We start from the raw sequence: 12,687 nt of genomic DNA on the forward strand, positions 1-12,687 counted from the left end.
TACAAGCATTCTTCCAAATATCTTTCTCTGTGTTCATCAGAACCATGTGATTTATACAGATGAAATGAAGAAATATATATATATATTTTTTAATGAAGTCATTTGATTCTATACCGTACAAAACGTGTAAGTTTGTGATCTGGCAGGAATCTGACTCTTAAAGGGTTAACAAATCCCATGTGCATTTTTTACAAATATTACTATGTAATTGTATGTAATTATCACCCACCAAATTGGACAGCTAATGTAGTTTGCTTACATTACGCATAACGAAAGCTTACGAAACTGCTGTCCATTTAGCTTTTTAACCAATATCACACAAGCATGGGTCAGTGAAAATACATATGAAATTTTGTGTAGCAAACACAGACGAGCAGTTCCAGTGCTGTTACACAAAATATCATCATTCCTTGAACATCACCGATAAGAGAAACTGAGCTAAATGGCATAAAATACATTGTCGCTTTAATCGTTTTTTGTGTGTTTGATTTAGCTTGTTTATGTGTCTGTTGAAAAAGTAATGGGCTTGTTTTGGGCCAGAAGTCATTAACACAGACTGTTGCACTCGTAGTATTAAATCTAACTGAACTTCAATAACTTAAGTTTTATTCCTCCATCATAATATCTCGGAACCATGGGCACTTAAATGGAAATGGAAAAATGAAATAATGGCTGTCAAAAGGGTTGCCTTGGAAGACTTGGGTTACGTTCATTTTTTAATGCTTTGCATTGATAAGAGCGATATTTTATACATGCATTTCCAAATCAAAAGTATCATGGACAAGGTGTGGTGCAGTATAAGCTGAAACGTTTTCCCTTAAATTAAATATTAAGTTGTCTAGGATCTTTTGCTATATAATATTAAGTTTCCTGTGCTATAGACATTTGGAGAGAGAGACGATTGGCCAAAATTTTTTATTAAATGTAGTTTTTGTGTAAACAGCAGTGGCACGCCGCAAAATGGGTTGGGTAGATGTTCAGAGCTTTTCACTTTTCACTTCAACCAAAGCGAGAAACATAGTCTTGAAACTACGGTCCGTGCCGTGGTTTAATATCCATGCAACTGAAATAAACATTAAAGGTATCGGTGTGTAGCTGTGGTATTAATGCTGTGTAAAGAAATGCACGTTTGGCTTCTTATTTGTGACTTTTCTCACAATGTCGTCAAATAAAAAGTGTCCATCATCCTAGTGGTAAAATAAAGGAAGTTGTGGGTTGCTTTCGAGAAATATTTAACAGCTGTTGTTTGGTAGATAGGCCAAAAGTTACTGGTACGTGAGCAAAACTCTGACAGTCAAACATGCGTCCTATTCTGGATTTTAATTGAGTTTCCTTAAAATTCTACTTTAGTAGTAAACTTGTTTTCAACTGAAGTGCATGCATATTGTGTAACTGGAAATGCTTTTCTGGGGTGAAAATATTTTTTCTTTTGTCAGCATTGTCATCGCTCAAATTCTGTTGTGACCACAACATGTGATATTGACATCAAACATGATCCTATCAGGAGCTTTACAAAATAGCTACCTCCTATGAAAAGCTCATCCTCATGTTACTGTTTGTAAACGCTTCATGTGATTTATCCTCATCATGAGTCATGAAAGTCTCTGAATAACAACCATTTCTTTCAATAACAACCATAAGCATTTGCTCAGACCTCTAAATTTAGACTTGAAATTGATTAAAATATTTGGATTCTATTCAATTGACTGAATATCTGTCAGATTTATAGAAAGTGCTGCGAGTTTTATAAAAACAAATATTTGGTATGAACATGACCGACAAACTAAACATGGCCGGTATCTTCAAACATCATACAAAATATTTTAAATAAAATGTTGTAGGTATATAGTATATAATATACATGCATTATGTGTTATAAATTGAAATTTTTCTTCTCTCTGTCTCTTGTTTCAGTTATATAAGGGAGAGGACACGACCTTCCAGATCTCTGGCCTGCACAATAACACAGACTATCGGTTTCGCGTCTACGTGTGCCGGAGTTGCCAGGACAACACTCAGGAGCTGTGCGGACCAGTCAGCCCATCCTCGCTCTTCACTCTGCGCCGCACAGAGACGGTGGTGCACGGAGATCTCAGCTCCACAGAGACGGGAAGACCCACCGGCTTGTTCGCCACAGACGAACGCTTCGCAGCGCTCTTAGTGGGAGCCTTCGCCGCCCTCTCCTTCCTCATCGCTTTTATGATGGAATACTTCTTCATGAAGTGACATATAGAAAAGAGAAAAAGCAGCCAGCCGTGAAAACAAAACATTCACTTATGAGGGACACATACACACAAACACTTAAATATACACGCGTGGCAAATGAACTGTAGGCTGATTATGTATACAGGCACGCTTCTCTCTTTCTCTCTTATCCTCTGTGTTTCTACAATGCTTTCCTGAGCATCGCTGTTTTATTCCACCTGTTACAGCGTGTGGATTTTGCTCTGCGCCGCACCTTGGAGAAGCAAAATCACACTGCGGAGCCTTACGGAGAGTGGCGTGATAGCCTGTTTTTGCATGCTTCAATTTTTTTTGTATCCCTTTAAGTGTACGTATATGTCTGGAGGAAGATGTATTGAATTTTCTCCGCGTTCATGGCCTTACTTTGTTTTATCCAAGCGCGCTTCACAAAGTTTGTGTTATAGCCATATGCAAGTTCTTGGAATCATAGCTTTATCATAAAAAACACGTTTTTGTATCCCACGACCACAGTTCAAAGCCAGACATCACCGTAAACTTCACCACACTACTTCTCAGAAACACTAAATACTGTTACCGTGGTAAAGGCTGGTGTGAAGCCCCCTGCATTAAGCTGCCAAAGCAAGTTGCAATCCATGTGTGGTTTAAGTAATGCTGCTATTGTGTGTATTTTTTCCTGAGAACGGAATCAGTTATATATTGATATAAGTATAAGATTTTATAGAGGTATTGTAATATAAATAACAAGTTTGAAGTAGAGATCTCTTTAGGAGCGTGTCAATTCACAATCTATGGTGCTTTATAAATCTGTGGTCAGTAGTGGTGGCGATTGAGTTGAAGCAAGTTATATTTGCCATGTCTGTATGGCAAAAACACCCTTTGCCACCATGCGCCCTCCCAGGGTTCCCGAATGGCCATCTTTGCATATCAATCCTAAGGTGCAGGCCGGATGTTTGACCATGTCACTAGCAGGGCTACTTTCTGGCCTACCTGCCCCATAACTCGACTGGGCTAATGTCGGCTCTGATTTTCAGGCTCCGTGTGATGTCTGTAGATCCAGGGACCAGCTGATGGCTGGAGTCACAAAAGCCACGTACGCTGTGAATTTCCCCTCAACTCTTAAATATTTTTTGTCCATGGCCCTACATGTCATATTGAATGTTCTTCTTTGAAACCATATGAAACCCAGTTGTACATTTCTAAGGTGCTTGATCAACATGATTTGGGAAGCAGAGGTGAGCTCATCGACCCGTTGCGCCTTGATAATGATGACTGATGTTCATGCCAAAACAGCCTGATGCGCGTCTTTAGCCAAGTAAAGGTACAAACCAGCAGTTCCCATTGATCCAAAGAATTTTTCGAACACACTTGCAGACCAGGGGAAACTTTCCAAAAGGAGAAAAAAGGGGAGGGGTGTTGGGCAGGGCGTGGCTTGTGTGTAAGCCACACCCCCTGGTTCCCCTGACTGACAGCCTGTATTGTACCTCAGGGACATGGACTTTTCAGAGGTGAAGAAGTAAATGCTATGTTTCTGAGAGGGTGCTGCGAACACTATTTTACAGAATGATATTGCTGTCATCACTCTACAGTAGCGTTATTCAGTTGTCTGTCTCCGCTGTTTTTTAAATGCATTTATTTGATCCGTTTCTCGCCTAAGCTGTGCCTTGCTCCAGTTGTCCGTTAGCAAAATCGTTTACTAGCTCTGTATTCCTTTGCCAAAGTTAATGGGAAAGTAAGGTATCATTCTTTTAGGGTTATTTATACTATCTATTGCATACAGTACTTTAAATGGCAATTAAAGTGCAATCTTCATTTATTTATTTTTCAAGAAATTAAGAGATGTAGTTATGTACTAATTCTTTTCATTGTAGCATGTTTTTTTTCCAGTTCAGTTTTTGATGTATTGTAGATTAATGATTGAGGCCAGCATTCCTTTCATTCGTATTTCTTTCATTAATTTAATGTACCATGCTAAAACATTTCTATACCATATAATTCCTGTTCCTCTTCAAGTGCCGAAACTCCAGCTAGTTGTCTTCTCATAAAAAAAAAACGTAGCAAATGTTTAACCTTCCGTTTTTAATTTGTATGTAATGGGACATACGTTAAAATTGGCATTGCTAAAGAGTGTTATAACGCTTGTTATGTTACGGTTTGCCAAAGCAAAGGCTTTTGTTTCTCTTTGTTTTTTTAAGGGTTACTTGACAAATCCTTTGTGACGCTAGAAAATAGTTTTCTTGAAAATGAATAACAACAGTTAAAGTTAATCTATGAGTACACTTGTTTTGTTGGTTGTGAGAATCGTGCGATTTATACAAATAATCCTTTCGAGGTGAAATTTTACCTGTTATTCACACTGAGAGGAAGCAAAACAATCAACTGTTCTAAACCAAATTACATTTCTCATTTCCTTTTTGTTTTGTTTTTTTCGAGACGTGTCATAGCGCAATAGTGACTTTATTCCAGTATTTTTGCTAAGATATATATATATAGATATATAGATATATAGTATGACAACTAACAAAAATGAAGCACTTTTTAAAGCAAAACTATTAATCTTTATTAGATGTGTCTACATAAACGTGTATTTCCATTTGTTTGTTTTAAAATCAAAAGAATCATGCATTTAAGAATTGTCATGTTTTCTGTCTGTTAAACTGACCCACACAGACTTTGTTGAAAGTCCATTGGTGACTTGTTTTTTAGGTTTAGTTTTACCCATGATATAAGTAGGGTTTGCTCCTGACCAGTGAGCACTGGGAATACACATGTAATGTTTTTGTTTGTTTGTTTTCTTATTGGTCCTTGTAAAATTAAAAAAAAGAGAAAAAAAACATTTGTGGCCCAAGTACAGTTTTCAAGTTACAGTTTTTTATATTGCATTTTTATTGTTTCATCTCTGTTTTGTTTGTGCTTTGTTTTAACTACGAAAATAAATTTGAACATATTTGCTTGAAGATAGATGAGATCCCAGCATCGTCCCTGAGAAATGTATAGAACCGCGACATGTATTCAACGATTTTTCCCAAAAAAATATTTTTTACCTCACAGTTTTAAATGAAAATATCTAGATATATCAAACATTCCAGGCTTGTCATGATCTAAATTTTTAAGTCATACATTTTTCCTTTTATTGTAAATGTTACACATTTTCATATGCATATACATAAAGAAACTGCCATATCAATGTTAATGTATAGATTTTTGCAAATACCCTATGTATGTAAGACTTAACTGTATCTGTAGCGTGTATGTAATATATTTATACCCAATAAATGTTTAAATTTTTACTGACGATTGTGTTTTGCATTGGTGCTATTAATCTCTTTGTTTTACTATATCACAAACATCATGTTTTACTGCGGTCACGACATTACCAGATTAATAAAAGAACATATTTTGTCTTTGATCATTTTCAAAAATTTCTACAGAGAAAGAGATTTCCTTAGTGAAAAACATTAGTTTTTATTTAATACGTAAATTAAACTATATTATCGTGGGTGTTTTGTTCGATGATTCAAATAGCAATCTCTACATGTCTCTGCTGCGTCCCAATTCAGCTACTTAAACTATGCCCTTAAAGTACTGTTTTTGTTGTGGAAAAGTATATATATTTTGGTGCTTAAAGGAAAAAAGTATGCACGCACATACTAAGCCGTTGTTCCCTAGATGACACCGTGATCATTAACTGTCACGTTAATGCAGTGTAGCGTCACTTAACTCCGCCCTCTCGCGGTGAGTTGTGGGTAATATTAGCCATTAAGTGTCCATGGATTCAAACTTTTAATTTTCAACGGAAACAATAGAACATCCGGGTACTTTGAGAATACTCATTTCAGTATACTATACTAATTCTGCATTTTGAAATGGCAGCAGACTGACAGTTGAATGGGAGGAGTTAACAGATGCCCCTCCCAGGCCATCTAACTTATGTCATTTGAGATGGATAGCCGTTACAGGAAGGATTTTCTGATTTTAACTAAAGATTATGAAGTCACACAAAATTTTAAAAGAGAATGACCCACATTGATAAACTATTTACAAAAACGCTGCAATATTTCATAAGAAACTAGGCATTTAAATTTTTTATTTCACTGGGACTTTAAAATAGGCTATAATTATCGAGATACTAGAGACATGATGAAGTTGTACTCTACTTATTTCGTAACCAATGAAATATGTTAAGAAATGTAAGCGTGATTGTGCTTTGAATGCCTTCTAATTCAGTGGTCCTTTAATGCACTGTTGCTCTCACTCATATGGCGACGCAGTTGACCTATCGAAGCAGCGGAGCAGAGCGGCCAATGCGGCGTCTAGGTATTTATTATGTCTATGCTCTACCACAGCAGAGCATAATATGCAGTAAAATATCGTAACTTCATGTTTAAATAACAAACAAAATGTTATGTACCCTCCTTCTTGTAAATCACTTTGGATTAAAGCATCTGCCAAATGAATTAATGCATACGTAATGTAAATATAAATACTGTACACTCGAAATTGAAGGACTGGTTTACGGATCATTTTCATAATGACTTCCTGTTCAAAAGTGCTGCTTGGCTGCATGGTGGTAATATTATTATTCTGTAAAAGTATTATTCTGGTCGATTACCATCTGTGGTACTCATTTCTTTAAAACGGACCAAAAGTTGTGTTTAGACTTCTCCAAAGCAGAGCTGTAGGTTTTTTATTTATGGTGATTGTAGGTTGGAGTGCGGCACACGGACTTGGTGAAAAAATCAAATTTTGCAGCATCACGTTTTACCTCATGAGGAGAGCTGACTGATTTATGATTCCATTCTCTACTATAATTCTCCTCTTCAGCCTGGGTTCTCTGAAATTGCTTTGACATCAATAAAACACCATTCAAACACTGACACTGGAAATAAAAATTCAGGGTTTCTAACGCTGTCCTAAAATGTATTTAGTATTATTGAATATTTATCTTCAATAGGATATCTCAAACGTGATGTTAGTGTCATCAATTCCTTATTACTATTATTTGGTTAAAGCTCGTGTTAGATGGCTAAAGATTCCATGGCATGTTGGAGCAGTTGTAAATGAGCACATAGTTCTAGTTTGAGTAACTACAATGTGTAAAACATTTATACAAATGATCTTTGAATTTATACAGATTATCATTGAAAATCACTTACAGTATTGATTGATAAATAAGGAAATACAACACAACAGAAATCCAGTGAAACATGGGTATATTTACATATTTTACAATATACACCTGTACAATACATTATTTTGGAATACAAGAGACGTGCTGTTTCCACAACAGAGACATAAGCCCTATGGAATTTACAGTGTGAGACGTTTTACTTTACAAATACAGTCACAATTATTGCAATGGTTTAAAATTGGTTTTAAATATATAATTCTTTTTTCTCAATGACAATCCATTGTCATTGCAGTACAAATAAAACACACATTTTAGCATTTGAAATATTGAAAACAAACAAAAAACAATTTTTTCATTTTACAGTTTTTAAGTACCTTTTATAAGCCAATGCAATGCAGGTTTTTGTTTTGCCTTTAACTTACTACTCGAAGCATTTGGGTTTTGTGTAACATTTTGCTTCACGTCTGAAGTAGAGCTTCATGCGTCCACACATAAACACAGCATGACACGCGACGCGTGCGTGGAGAACATGTTATTCAGGCACAGAATGCAAATGAAGGCATCACCTCTGCGACTCCCTCTATCCGGGTGCAGTAAGATGCTGCTGTATCTACAGTGCTCATTTTGTCTTCCAGATTTCATTTGTATTTAAGGCAACTGAAGTTATCTCTCCTAAATCATTATATATACATGCATATGTTTGTAAAACAACAAATTGCTTTAAATAATGAATATGATGAATCTTTGATTCTTTCTAAAATAATCCCTGATCTCTTGAGGAGATTTGATTGAACATTTATTCAACATCCCTGTGATGTTTTTAAGTCTGATTTAGGGTGTGCGCTGCAGGACGTCTGAAATGCTTGGTAATGGAAAAGACAGTCTCTCAAGTCACAAACTCACAGTGGATTCTGTCCAGCATGGAGAACCCTCTCCTTTGACCATCGATGCTGTTCTTCTCGGGTTAGGGTGCAATCCAAAAAGTTTGCAAGCTGCCATTCTGTACTTCTTGGACATGATGTTGTATAGAATAGGGTTGATCGCTGCGCTTAGATAAAAGAGTACAAAGGAGATGAGATTGCAGTACTGACTAATGACAGACAAGACAGGAGATCCCATCTCTGTAGATTTGGAGATCAGGTAGCGTCCGACGTGAAAGGGAAGCCAGCAAAGCACGAAGGCAAACACCACCACAGCTATTAGGGAGAGTAATGAAATTACTACAGTCATTTTTACACAACCTTGTAGTTACAACACCGTTTAACATTAAGGCATTTAGTTGAATAGAAAACAGTATGCATGCACAACTCCCTATCTCAAGCAGCTATTTCTACAGGAACCTAATCTGTGCACAAAGATTAAGAGAATGTGGTGATTCTGTCACGTTAGTCTTTTGACTATAAAATAATAACTTAGATGTTGCATCATAATAACATGCATGTTAACTATTGTATAGTGCATGCTAGAGTTGCAGTAGCCTAATGCTTTCCGCCAAATGCAAGAATTGTGCGTAACGGGCACGTCGTGCGTAATGCGCGCTATAGCCAACATGATCGTGGTTGCCTGACAATGTAACTTACCTAACATTTTCACCGTTTGTCTGTTGTTTTTATCACGACTAGAAACGTTTTCTCCAATCGTCTCCCTTTTTCTCTTCCAGAGCTTTCGGCCGATGAGACTGTACAGAACAGTTAAACAGAACACAGGCAAGAAGAAAAAGATGCTGGAAACCCAAACCATGATGGATAAGAGACCAGACCGAATGGCGTATTCCGTCGCTTTGCATTCGTTAGTATCCCACGAATTTGTCCCGTTTTCATGCTCGACACCAACAAGAACAAACACAGGTCCTGCGCTGAAGAAAGATACTATCCAGAGGACCAAAATGACTCCTCGCACGCGACCCTTGGTCACGACCACCTTAGCCCTAAGAGGAAAACAAATAGCAAAGTATCTCTCCACACTGAGAGCGGTAATGTTAAGAATGGTCGAGTATGTGCAGCATTCACTGACAAACTGAAATAGTTTGCAAAGTATGTTGCCGAAATTCCAAGGTCGGTACCTCCAGATTCTATATAAGTCCAGGGGCATGCAGAAGAAAATGAGTAAATCCGAAAAAGCCATGCTGGATAGGTACAAGTTGGTTGTGGTTCGCATGTCCTTGTATTTTGTCACGACTAAAATTGTCATCAGATTTCCTGTCACGCCGATAAAGAAGAACAGGACGCATGTGACGGTCACACCGATTAAGATCGGAATGGGGAAAATGTTGACCGGGGGTTCGACTCCCCAGTAAGTCGCGTTTTCATCCCAACTGCAATTGAAAGAACAGGTCCCGTTAACCCAGGTAGGCATGCTGAGAGATCACTGACCATCTATATCCTCTTCTCAGAGAGAACTCGGGGACGACAGTCTCCCCAACGACTCCCCATACTGCTGCGCTCAAGGAGCGGTGCCCAACGTTATAACTTCACTTAAACAGCTCGTGTTTTCACTAAAAGCGTACAGATATCCAGTTATTAAATGCATGTCATCTGAACTGCACTTGATCCAAATGATACGAAACGATTTCAGGACGGCACTCCAACTTCTAATGCTGCCGTTATCTGTTTCACCCGGACAGAAAATCGTTAGTCTTGAAGCTTTATAAGATATGTTGGTGTATGAAGATAAGAGACAAGTGTTTCAGGACAGAGACGGGGAGATGAAATAACCTCGCAGAGAGAAACGTGCGTACTGCGCGCATCGGTCGCGCGTACTTTTGGTTTCGACCGCTAGGGTTGAGTCAGTCAGTAAATCACGGTTTCATCATTGATTCAATGGGTGCAGAACAGCAGTAGAGAGCTTTGTAATTGGTCAGAAAATATACATCCCTATTATGTATGGGATTTAAATCTGATACCTAGTGGAGTAAGGATGGAATATTTATTGAATACTGCCATCGTGTGGTGATGACAAAAGAACGCAGCGTATGCGATTAACTAACATATCTGTCAACCTTGCTATTTTTTTGCCGATATTCTAATGGATTTAATAGTTATAATGTTTTATTGGTTATAATTGTATTGGTTTTAACTGTATGATCTCTGATAGCTCATATTGGTAATGCGTTGTGTTGGTGGAATGTTATCTGGCTGATGGGAACACCATTAAATCCTAATGGAATGCGTCCCAAAATACACAAACATTTTGAATGGTTTCATGGTCAATAGCTATGATTTATAGTGCTGTTGTAAGGGAACTCAATTCGAATTGGTGTTTAATCTGTGATGTTTAGTACTAGAATCATGTGATTTAAACAATATACTTGTTATTCCTGCTAAGACATTTAAATTAAAAGAAATTGGAAGCAAGAAAGTTAAAATATACGAGCACACTTTGGTGTCCCATTATCTTAAAAACAGGATGATATTGAAACATTCCATTTTTTATTATTTCATTTAATTAATTTAAAGTTTAATGACATTAAAATAAAACATTTTTCACAAAACACCTTAAAACAGTTTAATTGAAGTTAAATTTGTAAAGTCTTTAATGTCTTTTCGTTTACAATTGGGGCAAAGGAATATTATATGTAATATCCAAATTGCTGATTCATAATTCCTCGAGGTCCCTCTTGGAAGAATAAGGGCACGTGGTGCACATAAAGATCAGGACTGAACGTTTGGTTGCACTTAGATGGGAACCACAGGATACGAGTCCAAACGAAGACCTTTAACCTATTAGATTGAGATCAATTGTAATATTGACAGTATTTTCATAATAGATTACATTAAGGAATACCTAGATTTGGGGGAAATTTAAGTTAATAACTACAAAATAACCTGGTTTCAACATAGCATATCATAATAATAGTAATAATTTGATGTATATGTAATATTTGTTAACATTACTAAATCATGCAAATAGATAAATATTGCAGGATGAGAGGGTTGACGCCACTGTTCCAGCACTCATCTGATATTGTGCTGGTCTGTTCAAGGGGTTTATCACCATAATAATGTAACACAATTTCACATTTCTTTAAAAAACAATAACAGATACAATATTAATTGTGCTTAAATATGCTTTCCTCAGCCATAGAAAAGTATCAAGTCAGGCTGTTATAAACTGCAGAGAAAGCATTTATATCTCTTTAAGAGATTTGAGTCCTTTAAGAACGTAATAACGATCATTGATTACAGTTGTGAACACACGCACGCACACACACAAATTCTCTCTTTTATACACGCACAAGTCCACTAGATGGCGTTAGTGATGCACGCTACCTATATACATTGCAGACCTTCAGAAAGTTTCGTAGAACACTTTGCATGTGATTGGATATAAAGTCGGTAATGTGGGTATCAACAGAACTACCATTAATTGTTTATTAATATGTAAGCTTAAATATTAACTTTTGAAGTGGTTAGTAGATAGATAAAGGCTAGATGTGATCATAATGAAACTACACTCTTAAAAATGAAGGTGCTTCACGGTGCCTTAGAAGAACCTTTTTTGTCTAAATGGTTCCATAAATACCCTTTAACATCCATAGAAACTTTCTGTGTTACAGAAGGCTCTTTGTGGCGGAAAAATGCTCTTCAGATAATAAAAAGGTAAGAAAGAGATCATTCTTTGAAGAACCTTTGACGGAAGGGTTCTTTGTGGAGCCAAAATTAATATTAATATTAATATTGTATCTGTCTTTCTCTCTCCATCTCACTTTCTCTCTAAGTTTCTGCCCTTCTTTCCCTCCTGCAGTTTAGATTGAACTGTTTTTGTGTGTGTGGGACAGAAAGAGAAAGACAGAGATGTTTGTCTGCTGTTGTGATAAATGCCATGCGAGCTCCGGCACACCCTGCCAAGGTAATTATTACGGACTCCACAGACTAGAGGTCTCACATCAGACAAGGCGGAAAATTGAAAACATAAATGATTTATGGTCCCCAGAAGTCTATCTCTCTGTCTTTGTTTTTGGCCATAATAGAGTCGGATACGCTGGGACGCTTACAATGGTAAGTAGATGAATTCTGGAGAGGAAGGGCTATAGGAAAATGCTCACACTTTGTTTGAATAAAACTCTATGAGGATAAATTATGTCCCTGACTGCAGAGCAGTCTGAAGTAAAGTTGGTTTGACATTTCGACCTCCAAGTTTTGGAAATGATGCTTATCATTTTATAATCTGGCAGGTGCAACAGTGTCAGATCTCTTGGATGAGACCTGTTAAAGATCGGGTAACTTCTTTCTTAAACATGCTGGCTTCTCATGCTTAACATGGTCAACTTGTTTAAAAACTAGTTGGACGTATGACGTAGTATTTCTGTGCTTGATACACCCCCCAGCACTCCAACTCTTTTATAAATCTGGATT

General features: G+C 37.1%; 2 protein-coding genes across 2 annotated transcripts in view; one reads left to right on the forward strand and one right to left on the reverse strand.

Annotated features, from left to right (window-relative positions):
* Positions 1–5,487, forward strand: part of fndc3ba (fibronectin type III domain containing 3Ba) — a 108,216-nt gene extending 102,729 nt beyond the window's left edge. The window contains exon 26 of the mRNA XM_079453005.1: positions 1,915–5,487. Coding sequence (XP_079309131.1) covers positions 1,915–2,226 — 312 coding nt within the window. The 3' untranslated portion in view covers positions 2,227–5,487. The remainder of the gene's footprint in view (positions 1–1,914) is intronic.
* A 1,801-nt stretch (positions 5,488–7,288) lies between these two features.
* Positions 7,289–9,688, reverse strand: ghsra (growth hormone secretagogue receptor a; the record flags this gene model as incomplete). Its single annotated transcript, XM_079452545.1, has 2 exons — positions 7,289–8,529; positions 8,914–9,688. The coding sequence occupies 2 exons, from the start codon at positions 9,686–9,688 to the stop codon at positions 8,225–8,227; spliced, it is 1,080 nt and encodes a 359-aa protein (XP_079308671.1). The 3' UTR covers positions 7,289–8,224.
* Positions 9,689–12,687: the final 2,999 nt, after the last annotated feature.

The sequence above is a fragment of the Barbatula barbatula genome (genome assembly GCF_947034865.1).
Source record: "Barbatula barbatula genome assembly, chromosome: 3".
NCBI classification, from domain to species: Eukaryota; Metazoa; Chordata; class Actinopteri; order Cypriniformes; family Nemacheilidae; genus Barbatula; species Barbatula barbatula.